Source organism: Ammospiza caudacuta, chromosome 1 (assembly GCF_027887145.1).
Source record: "Ammospiza caudacuta isolate bAmmCau1 chromosome 1, bAmmCau1.pri, whole genome shotgun sequence".
NCBI classification, from domain to species: domain Eukaryota; kingdom Metazoa; phylum Chordata; class Aves; order Passeriformes; family Passerellidae; genus Ammospiza; species Ammospiza caudacuta.
In genome coordinates this window covers 115,368,374-115,382,887 of record NC_080593.1, presented here as the reverse complement: position 1 = coordinate 115,382,887, position 14,514 = coordinate 115,368,374, and the positions used below count along the sequence as shown (strand labels likewise).

The following is a 14,514-nucleotide window of genomic DNA, read 5'->3' as shown; positions in this document are numbered from 1 at the left end:
GATGCTGGCATGGACAACCATTTTATCTAAGCCCATTTTAGCCTCTAGGTCAGGGAAAATGACATAGTTTAAAGCATGCTTTGCCTTGTAAAACTCTCTCACTCTAAACAGAAATTTCAAATCAGGTAGAAAAGTATAATACCCAAGATAGATATCTCACTCTGAAGGGACAGCCAATGTACCGTTTTAGAAAGGTTCACAGCTCAGATGTTTCCAGCAATTTGGCATTCCTGTTTCAGTTTCTTGACTACTTGTCTGTGCCCAGCAGACAATGCCCCATGCCAAATCCATGCAGAGCTCACCTTTCCCCAGTGCCCCTGGGGCCATGCTAGCAGCAACCAGGAATTCAAGTAAGATCACTCCAGCTCTGCTGACTAAAATACTAAAATCTTGTTCTGTTTATTAGCAGACTATTAATTCTTAGGCTGGAAGTTCAGCAGCAGCTCACCTAATGGAAGTGACATTTACATGGTAAATAGCAGAGTAGTGAGGAAAATCAAAATTTTTTTCATGTCCCACAAAGATGATCTAGAGCAAGAGTCAGGTTCAGCATACTTAATAAGCACCTGACATCATGTGCAGCTCCTAATCTTTGAAGAATTTTTAAAGCATAAACTGTATTTTCTTGAATTGGGTACAGTACATGAGGCGGGAGCACACGCTAAACTAGAAACAAATCAAACCACAAAAAGTTACCTGTGAAAACAATCAAATTTTAGAAATAAGGGATGCCCTGGCATGAATATATGTATCAAAGCAGCCTAACAATCATGACAAAAGAGGATGTGCATTCAAAGTTACACAGCTGGCATAAGGGCTCCTCCAATAAGTTTTATGCAGCCAGTGCTGGTGATGTTGATGAGCAAAAGCTTTGTGAAAAATTGTCCCTGTTTGGGATGGAACACAGCAGTGGGAAGGATGTGAAAGAAGCATAGTGTGCGTTCAGCCACTGTTGGAGCTGCCAAACAAGCATCCACGGCAGCCACTTACCACCCGGCAAACACAATGAGCATATTGATTTTCTGGGAGTAAATATCTGACAGAGATGTATGGAAGAGAAGACAAAGAACAAAGTATTCCCTTCTGATAGAAATGTGTTTGCCATACGTATTCAGAGTCGGTCTAAGTGTTTGGAATGGACTGGAATGATCCAGTAACTCCAACCAGAGTGCCTAAATAGCCTAACACATCTCAAGATGAGTAAGAATCAGTGACTTGGGAGCTGTAAGCCGAGAGGTTTAATTCGGCGGTGAAGGTATCTGACCCGATGAGTGCAGACGAGCCCCATCTCGCCGTGCTGTTTGCTATATTTGTGCTGCTTTTCCTGCCATCCCGTGACTTAGCCTTTTCTATTTCACCTATTTAAGAATACCGTAATTTCCTCCTTCCCCCGGGCCTTACAGCTCAGCGCCAGGCGCCCGCCCGCCCGCGCCCCTCCCACCGGCTCCGCCGCCTCCCGCGTCGCCTCCCGCCGCTGGCCCGTGTCCCGCCGGCCGCCCCGCAGCCCGGTGCATGTGCGGCAACAACATGTCGGCTCCTCTGCCCGCCATCGTCCCGGCCGCCAGGAAGGCCACGGCCGCCGTGAGTGTGGCGGGGCGCGGGCCGGGAGCGCGGGCAGGCAGCGCCGCCGCCCCGCTTTGTTGGCGCGGCGGCCGCGGGCGGGAGGGCGGGCGGGGGGCGAGGCGCGGCCGCGCCCCCGCTGAGGGGGATGGCGGGCGGGCCGGCCCGGGCGGGTCGCTCCTGTTCCTTGCCTTGTCGTGCAGAGGCGGGCCGGGCTCGGCACCTGGAAGGGCAGCGGTGCCCGCGGGGAGCGGCCGCTGATGGCGGCGCGGCCGGGAGGGGAAGTGAGCGAAGCGGAGTTTTCTTGGGAGAAAGTGGTGCCGCGCTTCGAACCGCGCCTGACCTTGGGTGGGCGCCTGGGGCTCGTGTGCCTGTTCAGTGATCCTAACCCTCTGCCTTTGTTGTCTTTTTTTTTTGTGTGTGTGTGTTGTTGCTGTTTTATTTCCCTCAGGTCATTTTTCTTCACGGATTAGGAGATACCGGGTGTGTATTCTGATCTATTGCATACTCAGTAGCTATTATACTTTCAAATGTAACCTGCATATTTTAAGCACGTGAGCAGTTAAAATTTACTTAAGCTTCTTACTTTGCCCTTTACTGAATGCAGCGGCCAACAGCAGATAAAACTTCACGTGTCCTGCAATGATGGTGACAACTATTTAATTAAAATTTTCCACCAAGTCCTTGAAAACTTTACTCACCTAATTTGGTCTAAATGTGATTTCTCTTTTGTCCCTGAGACAAACTTTGTAGAAAAAGAAGAGTGTGATTTTCTGATCATTTGCTTTCCTGAGAGTGGGTTTCTGGTTATTCCTGTGTTTGTCTAAATTTAGAGTTCTTTTTTATTCCAGACTTGTGGATTGTTAGTTTGCCAATAGCTGCTGTTAGTCCGTGGTTTCTTCATCAATGTCATACTTACACTAAAATCCAGACCTTTTTGATCTATATAAGCAAACTCCAAAGTAGTCACCTAATAGCTACAGATTTTTGTCTCTGAAATATGGTCTTCAGACTCCAAAAAAACGCCCCCTAAATAAAATGCGTAATGCCCCGTTGCCTTGTTCCTGTTATTTCATGTCTGAGTAGAAATGGAAAGAGTAGGGAATTTCTGGGAGGCATTCTAGCTCTGGTGTAATGTTTCCTTTTGAAGCTTGTGTGTGCCCAGAAATAAGCATGCATTCATTAAAGCCATTGAATTAACAAGTTAAGAGAGTGTTGAAGCCTTTTTAGTGGAAGACTTTAAAGGAATTGGCACTTAGATACTGAAAATAAATAGCATGAATGCTTTGTCTATTTTGCTCCCTTGTGGCTAAAATTACATAATATTTTTTTAAGAACTTTTTTTTTTGTTACCTGGAACTTGAATGTTGCATCTAGGTTGAAACTTGCTATGTTATTTTTTCCAAAGTGCTAACTAAAATTAGCTGTCAGAATGAAAACTTGCGTAACCTGGGCATTTAGTAAGTTAAAAAAGAGTCAAGTCCATGCACTTGGCAGTATTCTACAAGTGGAGTTTTTGCTCTGATGTGTTGTGCTGGCACAACACCTTGTTTGCATTACCCCTCTTCCTTTCTGCTGGTGGGAGGCAGCTGAGGCAGCAGCACTGCCTGCATCTTGGCACCAAATGTTCAGCAAGTGATTGCAGAATTTTTTGAGCTTTTGGAATTTGAGTCCTTGCAAATTGGCTCGGTGTTTGTTTTGGCAGGGGGTAAAAAATAGAGACTTTCTCTTTAACCTAAGTTATATTCCCTAGATAAGGTGGCATTTCCATTTCAGTGTCAGAGCTAAGGCACAGCCTCAATCTTGCAAATGCAGTGAGCATACTGGAACGTCTGCATTTGACAAGACATGACACCTCTGTGGAAAAACAGTGATTTAGGTGTATTTCTTCTTCTAGTCTGTTGCAGATTAGATTAGATACACTGCCTTTGACATACTGTTGTTTGTGGGTTTTTTAAGTAAAAGCTGTAGGAGTGACCCAAAAAATTGCCTGAAGCAAACCTATTAACAATTTTATAACTTCCCCCAGTTTAAACTGACCTGTTCAGCTTCACATGAATTTCTAAATTGATCACTTCCATTGGCCAGCTGCATTTTTCTTACTCTGGAAAGTGTTTAACAGAGGTTACATGCTTTTTCTGTCTTAACTCCTGTATAAATGGCACTTAAAGATTGGTACATACCTGTCAAAATCTGAACAAAAGGTGCCATATTGTTCTAAGGAGTCTGCTTTAGTATGTACACAATGTTGCTTTTCAAATTTGTCAACTTCATAATTGGCTAAAATATGTCCCTAAATTCTTATGTAACTATTTTTTCTCAGTGGTGTTTCTCCTTTAGACTCTTATTCAACCCTCTGTGATACTGCAAATATTGTGCAAATCATATTTCCTGGAATTTGTTAATAATATATCTAAAAGTACTGATAGGAAGTAGGCTGAGGTACAATCAGTGCTTCAAATGTCAGTGTGTTGGAATTGCCTTCAACTTCAGGTAGCATACATTAATTAACTTTCTTCAGGATGGTATTAAAACTAAACCAATCATGCCTTTATGGCTGGTCTGCTGTTGGTCTGATTAGTTCAACTGTATCACTGATGGATTTGTTAGAGGTGTTCTCTGCTTAGAACCAAATTCCCAGCATCTAATTTAATGGGTGAGTTAGGAATACTAAATGATGGGGAAAAATCAGGAAATACAGGTGAAATGAGTGTTCTGGAAAGCCAAGTGCAGGCATGTGCAGTGGCTGTGCATGGGTTCAGATGTGGGTCAAGGTCAGTTCCTGTCCAGATGAGGCCTGGAGTGAGTGTTGACCTTATGCTCTCCAGTGTTCTGGTTTGGAGGAAGCTCATTAACTCACCTGCTGTGCAGATCTTGTTCTGTTATGGACATTCATATGCTGTATCTGTTTGAGATCAAAAAGCCACTGCAGTCTGGGGTGTTGTCCAGGACTGCCTGAATCCAAGAGCATTCAAGCTGAGCTGGAGTTAATAGGGCTGATTGATGGGGCTGGATCCATGTGGAGTTAGCTTAGGTGTTGGTTTGCTACTGTCCCACGTCAAGAAATGTGGTTCACAGAATGCCAAGCTGGCTGTCAGAGAAGCTGTCTGAGCTCTGCAGGAGCAGCAAAGCAGCCTCTGTGCTGCCTGGAAGCAGGATACCTGTGTGCATCTGTTCTGGCACACAAATTAATAAAGCCAGACAGATACAGAGTGGGCTTTGCCTGGAGCCAAAGTGATATTTCTGTAGCTACACCACAACTATGACAACCAAATTAGATCAAGTCTTCCTGACTATATATATGCCACAAGCATTCAAGGGCCAAACAAACCTTCTGACTTCAGTACTACATTCATAGTACACTGTGGTTGATGTAAATATTTTCTAAAAGTGTGTTGATATTGATCTAATTCAGCATGTTTCATACTTGGTCTATGCTGATGCACCAGTTCAGAAATAAGCCAAAACCTAAAAGCAGTTGAAAATGTTTTTGTTAACAGGCACGGATGGTCAGAAGCACTTGCTGGTATCAAAAGCCCCCATGTGAAGTACATCTGCCCACACGCGTAAGTTTGTAACTTTCTTGTTTTACCTTTTTCTGTAGAGAAATCATCTGTTAAAACACTTGTGCAGATGTCAGAGAGGCACCTCAGAAGTGAGATGACATCAGGCTATCTCTGCATTTTGGTTTTTTATATAAAAGCCCATTCTAAAATAGTGTTGATGCTATTAAGTGTTTTTTGTTTTCAGGAAATTATGTGTGATTTACTTTGGGGTAAAACTTCATTTTTATTTGTACTTTGGTTCGGGTACTTATTCAGACTGAAAACGTACTTGTAAAGTTTTAGGTACAAAGTTATAGTATTTTGACTTTTTTCCCATTGGATTGAGTTGTTTTTTAGTTTCTTTTTTCCTCCCAACAATCTTTTGTCAAAAACAGTTTTATCAAGGATTTTTTTTTTGTATTTTGCTTACCATTACACTCAGTTTGCATTAGCCAGCTGTACTTAAGCTTGTGTATGTGTATAGTAGATTGAAACTTGTTGTAGGTTACAAAGAAATTTAAAGATTGACAGGATAGTGATATTTTCAGCAAATAATTCAATTGAGCTGTCTTTGTGTGCAATTTGAGAAGTGAAATACTTCTAAGCATCATCAGGCACCAGTAAATAAGGCAGTAAGATCTATCTACTATTGGCTTGGTGGTAGAAAAACTAATAAATTATAATCTTAATTTATTTTAACACAAAACTTAGATTGTCTCTTGCTTCAGTGGTCTTGGCAGATGTGGAGCAGAGATGATAGGGAGAGAAGGAAGCAATGTTTTGGTGTATTGCTGAGCTGTGGTTTATTTATTTGTTTTACCACATGCCCCAGCTTTGCTGAACCATTCAAAAGGAGCTTAGCAAGATCTGCTGTTTTCTTTGCTTGCCCTTTGTCTTCTTTCAATCCTTCCCCACAGAACTTATGCTGCTCAGTTGCTATAGATTAAAACTCAAGCCAGGTATGATCCATCCTGAAGCTGCCTTGCTGTGGCTGAAGAGATGGCACAGGGCTGGGAGGGAGCCCAGCAGTGAGGGCACTGCCCAAGCAGATTCAGCTGCTGACAGAAACATGCATGGCCAGGCTCCACCATGTGCTGCTTTTGGCTGCTTCCTTTGGCTGGTGATGCTGCTGTAGAAGGTGCCTTAATCCACTCAACTTGTGAATGGAACTGTGATAAATAATTCTTAATTACAAATAAGTCAATGATATATGTATATTAAAAATGTATATTAAATATATGCACTCATACACACACACATTTAAAGCAGCCCATTAATGTTTTGCTTGCTCTCTATAGAGAATGGTAATTCAACCCTGAATATTAAATATGTTTGGGCTGGCAGGTTTCAAGTGAGTTTCTTCAGCAGATGCTGCAAAAGAGCTCATGTTAATTACTGCTTAAAAGTAAGACAGAGGATATGCAATTCCATGATGTTACTGCATCTGCATTATTGAATTTCAGTATATATCTTATGTCAAGAGTGTTCATTCTCATTTCTAGGCCAGTTATGCCTGTTTCTTTGAACATGAACATGTCTATGCCATCATGGTAAGTATTTGTTCAAATGCAGATGGTTCTAATCAAATTATATCTGGGGCTATGAACTCATTGTTCTTAATTTAAAATCATGAGCAACCTGAGTATCTGGTTTTAATCACATGAAAGTGTAAACCTTTTTACTTTAGATATTTTCTTATAAAAGAACAGAACTAAAAGGGCTGTCATGAGTACATTCTAGTTATCATTTTGTATCTATGGTAGAGATTATTCCTCAGGACTAATCTGTATATCTTAGAACAAAACCCCATTTTTATTCTACAGATAGGGTCTGTAGTATGCATTGTGTCTGAATTCCTAGTCAGTAGAAGCAGAGACTTGGAGTGGAAATATTATTGCTGCTAGTGAGTAATATTTGGTGGGTCAGTAGGATATGTAGAAACTGTTCTTTAGAACATTCATTTCTGAATAGAGAGCAAGAAGAACTTGGTTTCAATGATCTGAAACCAGTCTTCAGTTTTATTGGATTTTGGGCTTTCCCCCTTCCCCCCAGAGTAACTTGTGTTTGTTTTTCTTGTATTTCTTCAAACCATATTTTAATTTCTACATGCAGCAAAATTCCTGCTAATATTTTTTGAGCAAATATCAAAACTGTGCTGCTTAATCTGCAGTAAGTTACAGAAGATGTCAAAACTCAGAACAGCCTTGTTGACTAGATCTAGTCTTTTAAGCCACATTCACAGATTGTGCACTGTTTCTTGTGATCTATGGGTAGTTGGCAATAAACAATATGATAGCTAACATTTTTGTCTGGAAAACATCCAGATTTCATTATTTGTGTATTAAAGAAGCGGAATGGATGCTCTAATGAGTAATGCTCTTGTTGATGTTTCTGTAAGGTTTGATATCATTGGACTTTCTCCAGATTCACAGGAAGATGAAGCTGGGATCAAGCAGGCGGCGGAGAATGGTATACTTAGGAGTATTTTTTATGTCTTAAAAGTACTTCCAGGTATTCTTGAAAATTAACTATCAGTCTGAAACAGGTTTTCTAAAGCTAATATTTTTTTAGGGAAAAGAATATTTGTATATGGTATTATCACTGACCAAAGTTTAGCTAGATTAATTGTTTATTGTTTGTTTGTTTTTTAACTTTATTAGTAAGTAGAGTAATTCACCAATATAAACACTTCATACTCTGAAATAGGGGAACAAGTGTAGGTCTTTTTAAAGAGCTTTTGGGTAGTGCAGCAGGTCAGAGCAGTATTGGCATCCAGTTTTGTTGCTTTTAGTTGGAAGAGGATGCCATCTTCCCAAAACTGGAGCTTTTGCAAAACCTATTTGCATGTTTTTCTCTTTGGAAATGATACAGTGGCACTGACATTTCTGACTGTGCTTTAGATCTTCTGGTAGTTTTAATATATAGAAGCCTAAATTTTCCTTTCACTAGCTTTCTCTTGATGCCAGGAAGAATGCATTTTTCCTCTTCTGGACTTTCTAGAGAATGGAGTGGATTTTAACAGCTGGCCTTTATTTATGTTGCAGTTAAAGCACTGATAGATCAAGAAGTAAAAAATGGAATTCCTTCTAATAGAATTATTCTGGGAGGCTTTTCTCAGGTAAGGTATGGTTGGAAAGAGCCATTGTCTTTTTTCTAGGGAAGTAACCTAGCTTTATTAACTTCAGAAACCCAGACACTTAAATTGAAGTCAGCTGATGTTAGATGCCTCTAAAATTTTAAGGGGCCAATTTTGCTTTGCTTTAACAAATGAAGTTTTTGGTTTTTCTGCAAATAATTACTGTTCTCTGGAAAATGAACATACATGTGTAAAAAAGGTACTAAAATAAATTGTCTGTTTAAAATCTTTATGCACGTAACCTAAATAGTTTTGCTTGAAAATTTTGGTAATATTTTTAATTGAATTTGGTAGATGTTTAGTGGTCTGGATTTATTTGGAAAATCTTTTCCTTTACACTTGTAGGGCATCTGTCATAGGTAGGTTAGTTGATTAATTGGTCCATACATCAACTCCCCCAGTCTGCATGCAAATGAATTAAATATTAAAGTAGTGATAATACTGTTGTGATAAAATTATTGCAGTGCAAAAATGTTGTGAGTAATAGTCTTTGGTTTTGGGGGATTTTTGACAAGTGTTAGTTACAGTAAATTTGTTGGCTTACCTCTGAATTGACCACATGGACTTGGAAGGGAGGAGAAAAAGCAAAAGAAACATTGTACATAAGTACTGGTTTTAGTTGTTGGCTCTAAAGGAGAATAGATTGCAATAGGAAAGGACTTTTAAAGGAGAAATCAGGGATTTTGAAGCAAACATTAAAAAGAACTTTACTGTCATTATTCTAATAATATTTGTATCTCTTTATTTTAGGGAGGTGCTTTATCACTGTATACAGCTCTTACAACACATCAGAAATTAGCAGGTGTCGTAGCCCTCAGCTGCTGGCTTCCTCTACGGGCTTCTTTTCCTCAGGTATTTGTTTCTTTCCTGAGATGATTTGCGCTTGGGGAATGAGTATCTCTGAAGATTGAATCTTGTGCAAGAATTAGTTGTCATCATTATTACCAGATGACTGTTGTTTGATAATTTAGAAGTTTTTAAAATAGGGCCTTAAAATTTTAGATTTTGTTAAGTAAGGAAAATGAAGAAACACTCAGTAGCTATTTTTGCTTAAAATGACAGTACTAGAAAATTTAAAGGACAGAACAAATTTTCCTTGAAGGTTAATTTTCTGTCTGCCATTTGTTCCATTGCAAGGCACTGTCTTATTAGAGACTGAGTGTTTGAGCAAAGTTTCAAGTTTTTTACTTGGCCAGAAATTATGACTTTCTGTTACAAAAGTTTTTGTCAAAATTTTATTTGCATTTCTTTGAGCTTAATGTGTTGTCAGGTACAGAGCTTACTTCATAAGGAGCTGCTTGCAGGCCATACATTGTACTATTTCCCCATAGAATTCAATTTGCTTGTGATGTCACAGGGTATAGTGCCATGTTTTTTTTTATTTCAAAGGTGTTAGCCTTATCTCCACTTAGTGTCTCTTTCTTCTCTTCTCCTGTCTAATTCCACCCCTCCTAGGGCCCTATCAGTGGTGTCAACAAGGATATTGCTGTTCTTCAGTGCCATGGGGACTGTGACCCCCTGGTTCCTGTAATGTTTGGTTCCCTCACTGTGGAGAAGCTGAAGACTATGATAAATCCAGCCAATGTAACCTTCAAGACTTACTCTGGCATGATGCATAGTTCATCTCTTGAGGTAATTTTCTAAATCCACCCTGTTTTAGCTGGTTATAGTTAATTCTTTTTCCTTCAAAACTAATATTTATAGGCTTTTTGTGGGGAGGTGAGTTTTTGTTTGTTCTCTTTGTTTTGGTTTTGTTTCTTTTTTTTTTTTTTAATACATGCTTCATGCTATTTATTTTGATGTATACTGAATTCTGGGCTAAAAAGCATCCAAAGGAGAAGTTTGTATGACAGGTGAGAACTTCCTCGTAAGAATGTGTTTAGGGCACTAGGCAACTTGGTCTATAAAATGCTCTTTTTCCCAAATTTTTATTATTTGCTTAGTTTAACAACCTAATTAGAATTAAAAGACAAATTCTCATAGCATAAATCCAAGATGGTGTTTTGGAGAGAAGAATCCTGGTAGTTCTGAGGAGGGAGACATCGAAGGAGTAGGGAGGGAGGTCTGACACTATGGAAGAGGCAGCCTCAGAGCCTGCATTAATGGTTGTGGCTCAGCAGACAGCTGAGCTGATGTAAGAACTTCCTGCTGCCAGAAAGGGGTGGACTCCTGCTCCTGACCTTGTGGCCCTCACTTCCTCCTTGTACCGGCTCTGGGACGGATCAGAAACTTCCTTGAATCATTTGAATTTGCTAAAATGTCAAAAGCTGCAGCCTTCAGTGTTTGCAGCCACAGGGAGCTGGAGCTTCAGAACTCAACTAAGTGATGAGAGCAAGAAATCAAAGAGGAAGCAAAGAGCAGATTTGCCAGCAGCAGTAACATAGTTAATTTAGATTGTTGCATCTTGTGGGAACTGTAACTTTGAACAACCTCTTTGTAACATTTACAGAGTAGTGCTGCATTTAGCCTGTAATATTGCTGAGCTGTTACACAAATATATTTGTTCTTTCTTACAACAGTGACTTAATTAAAAAAAAGATTACCATGGATTAGTTTCTCAGTCTTGTTTGCTGTATTTCTTTTCCTTAAGGAAGGAAGCATGCTGAAAATGAAACTGGATAGTTAGGTGGAGTTGCTGGCTTTCCATGCTGCTGCTAACTTGTAAAAGTTTAAAGTATAAAGGAAGCTATGGCCTTAGCTACACAGTCAACCTGGTGCTATCAAGATCACTTAATATGTAGCTTGCCTGTTAAGCTCCAGAGGAAGAGAAAAAGTAGTCTTTGCTTTTTTTCTTGTATTTTAGCCTCTGCTAAGTGCATATCAGCACTGTGAAGTTATCAGCCTGACTTGTGTGCAGAGTGGTAATTAAGTAACTGATTGCTCAATATCTCTAGCCCAGCTGCTCATTATAACTCAAATGTTAAAGAATGATTTAATGTAGCTGATTACGTAGTGGTAGAGGACTTCAACTAATACAGACTTTTATCTTTAAACAGGAGATGATGGATGTAAAACAGTTCATAGACAAACATCTACCTCCCATAGACTGAATTTATCTGTGAGAAGCCTTCTATATAAATACACCAGCATCAACTGTGGTAGAGTGTTAAATCTTTTCATATGCCTGATAGGAAACATTATTTCTATACCTGCAGTGTTACTACTGTGTTGCAAATTTATACTTACAATGAAGATTAAATAATGCACATGTACAAGAAATGATAATCTTTTTAGTATTTTTCAGCCAGTACTGGGAAGGATGTGAATGAGGGAACTAGGTAACAATGACAGAATGTAACTGTTTTAAAATGTTGGATTATTTGTTTTTTCTTGATTGCAGAATTTCAAATTATTTGTACAAGTAATAAAAATCTAAATTTAAGTGAGCAACATAGATGTGACCTGTTAAGTTTTACTTGAAATGTGATTTGTTCTTTCTTCCTTCATTGCAAACATATGGCATTTCTTTTATGTAATGAATGCATAAAGAACACAACATAAAACAGAGTGGGCATGAAGTACAGAACATGTAATGTAGTGGGCATATGATGATAGAATAAATGCTACCAGGGATAAAGCTTAAGGATTATATGTTAATTGTTTAACAGATAAGGAGGGTAGTTCTATAATGGCTAGAAGTCAGCAAAGGTATTTCTTATATTTAAACCACCTCAATTTTGAAATGTTCATATAGATAAATACTGTGGAAATTCTAAAGGGACACATTGCTTATTAGACTGTTGTTTGTCTTATTGTCTTTTTTCTTTTCAACTCATTGCAAATGTTGACTTGGAACAGAATTCTGAAAAAGTGCATAGGAATTATTTGAGTTTTGTTAAAAAAATTCTTGTTTTCATATTGAATATTCATCTGATGCTTCATTTGTAGTTTTAATTTGTTTATTTGTTTCACATGAACAACTACAGAATATTGTTTTGATTTTTTTTCTCTGTACTTTGGAGAAAATAACTGAAAATAGTGCATGTATGTAGTTCTGTGTATTGTTGAACTATTATCTGTAACACACACTTATTTGAATTATTTTTTGCTAGAAATATAAGTGCAATTGGGATATAACTAACATAAACTTTTAAGTGATACTTTTAGATAATACCATATAATACCTTCTCTTATTATATGTTGAGACTTGATTTTTTTTCTGAATTGGAACAAAGCATTTTTTTTTAAATCTATCCTTCTACATTTCCCCAGATCAGTATAGCCTAGGAATATAAAGACCTATCCTGGGAAAAAAGGAGTAAATTTACAAGATACAGAATGTTTCTTCTTTCAGAACCTTAAAATTGTAGAATGCACTGGTTTGCAGGAGTTGATGTACACTCAATAGCTTTTTCAGTTCAGAGCCATACTTTACTGCTGGGAGCAGCTGTTCTGTAGCATTCAGAGGCTGTCACCACACTAGGAATGTTTAAAACAATGCACTACACTTTTTACTGCATAATGTGCTGCATAACAATGTTCTATCCTGTAATATGCTTTCAGTCAAAGAATATTTCTATTTTGGATGTATCTGTCATGTCAGCACTGCGCTGCACACCTGAGTTTAAGGTACTTTTCCTCTCCCAGGGGTCCTCTTACAGTGTATGTGGATTTACATCAGGTATCTGCCAGTACAAATACACACATGAAGAATTGCACCTTTATATCTCTCCTCTAGCATTGCTGCTGCCAGAGATCTGACCTGTTTACCTAGTCTGAATAACCAGTTTTCAGTGCTTTTTTTTTTTTTTTTTTTTTTAATGTTGCACTTCATTTTTAGGAAGCTGCTTCTTTTCTAATCCAGTTTCTCTGGATTATTAAACATCTCTTAATATGTAAAATGGAAAAAGAGTTTTTTTCCTAAATGGTAATGAAACAGTTTTAGATATTCCATCTGTGTAGTTAAGAGGGCATTTTTATTAACTTTGAAGTTTAATTAGTAATTTCTCTCAGTCGCTCTCTTCTATAGATCTGCCAATTTGTCTTTCAGTTAATTTAGTTCACAGAAGAAACCATAATATTCTTACTGTAGTTGTGCCAAAGTTCTCTTGAGAAAACATTATGTCCTAGCTTGGAGTCATTCCCAAATTGCATTAGCTGATTTTGCAATTCAACTAAATTGCAGTCTTGGTAAGCAAACTATATGTTATTTCTCCTAGTTTTTAGATTTCTTTTCATTCCCCTATTGCCTAAATAATTCCCTGAGCATTGGTGTATTTCCAAAGTTCTTGCACAAGCTTCTAATTTTTCCTTCATTGTTTTCATGTTCTGTTTGTAGATTTGTTGTTAACTCTGTTCATCTGTCTTAACTTCTAATTGACTGTGTGCTCATTTCACATATTTTTCCTTCTTCAAGAATTAGTTTTAAAAAGTATTTCCAAGATGTTAAAATGAGATTTGCCCTAGTTTCTTTCTGTGTTAGCTCCATAACACTTTCTTCAAGTTGATTAACTGTGTTTACAGTTTGTGGTCACCTTCTAGTACTTAAAAACTCTAATCCAAGTCAGCTTCAGCTGTCACTGTCATGATGCTTTCAGATGTTTTTCTAGAAATGCTTTTTATGTGTTAACTTTGTTCAAACACTCAGCTATCATAACATGAATCTTTTTCATATTGTTGTTTTGCTGCTTGCTATATCTACAAAGAGCTGTGTTACCAAAGTCTGTATAAGGAAATGTTTTGACTTACTTTGAATTTCTGTATTCTAGGAAGACTACTCCTCTTTTTTTTTTTTTAATTCAGGATTGCATGTTTATATTGTGTTTGGGAGTTCTTAAAGAGCCCAGAAGCTAGAGGAAACTTCAAGTCTGCATGTCCTCCCATATTACACTGTGTATGTTGAGCTCCTGTCTTTTATAATAACTTCCCAGCTGGTTTGAAAGCTTTGTGTATGATCTTGCAGCTGAACATCTTCACTACCTGAAGTGATTTGATGCTGGGATTATTGTTATAATGCATGTACTTGAGGCTGAATAATAGCTCAGTCTGATGGGGGAGTTTTCATAGTGTTCTATTAAAATGGAGAAGTTGGACTGTCAGTGTTCTAAATATTAATGTCCTATCCTTTTAAACTACAATTTGAAACTTTCCAATACTGTCTATTCTTTGTAATGAGAGACTTTCCACCAAAGGAGATGGTGTCTATCAAACCTGTGAAAGCATTGATAAGAAAATACCTTGCTTGCAGATCAGTTTGTTTCAATGGGTATCTAACTCCTTAATGTGTTCTTAATTCACAATGGTACTTAAATTGGACTGCAGTTTTGTGCTGTC

The 14,514-nt window shown here is 38.3% G+C and overlaps 1 protein-coding gene across 1 annotated transcript; it reads left to right on the top strand.

Annotated features, from left to right (window-relative positions):
* The first annotated feature begins 1,461 nt into the window (after positions 1–1,461).
* On the top strand, positions 1,462–12,969 carry LYPLA1 (lysophospholipase 1). Its single transcript, XM_058818170.1, has 9 exons — positions 1,462–1,581; positions 2,012–2,043; positions 5,061–5,126; positions 6,608–6,655; positions 7,504–7,574; positions 8,150–8,223; positions 8,992–9,093; positions 9,697–9,873; positions 11,238–12,969. The coding sequence occupies exons 1-9, from the start codon at positions 1,513–1,515 to the stop codon at positions 11,289–11,291; spliced, it is 693 nt and encodes a 230-aa protein (XP_058674153.1). The 5' UTR covers positions 1,462–1,512; the 3' UTR covers positions 11,292–12,969.
* The last annotated feature ends 1,545 nt before the right edge of the window (positions 12,970–14,514 follow it).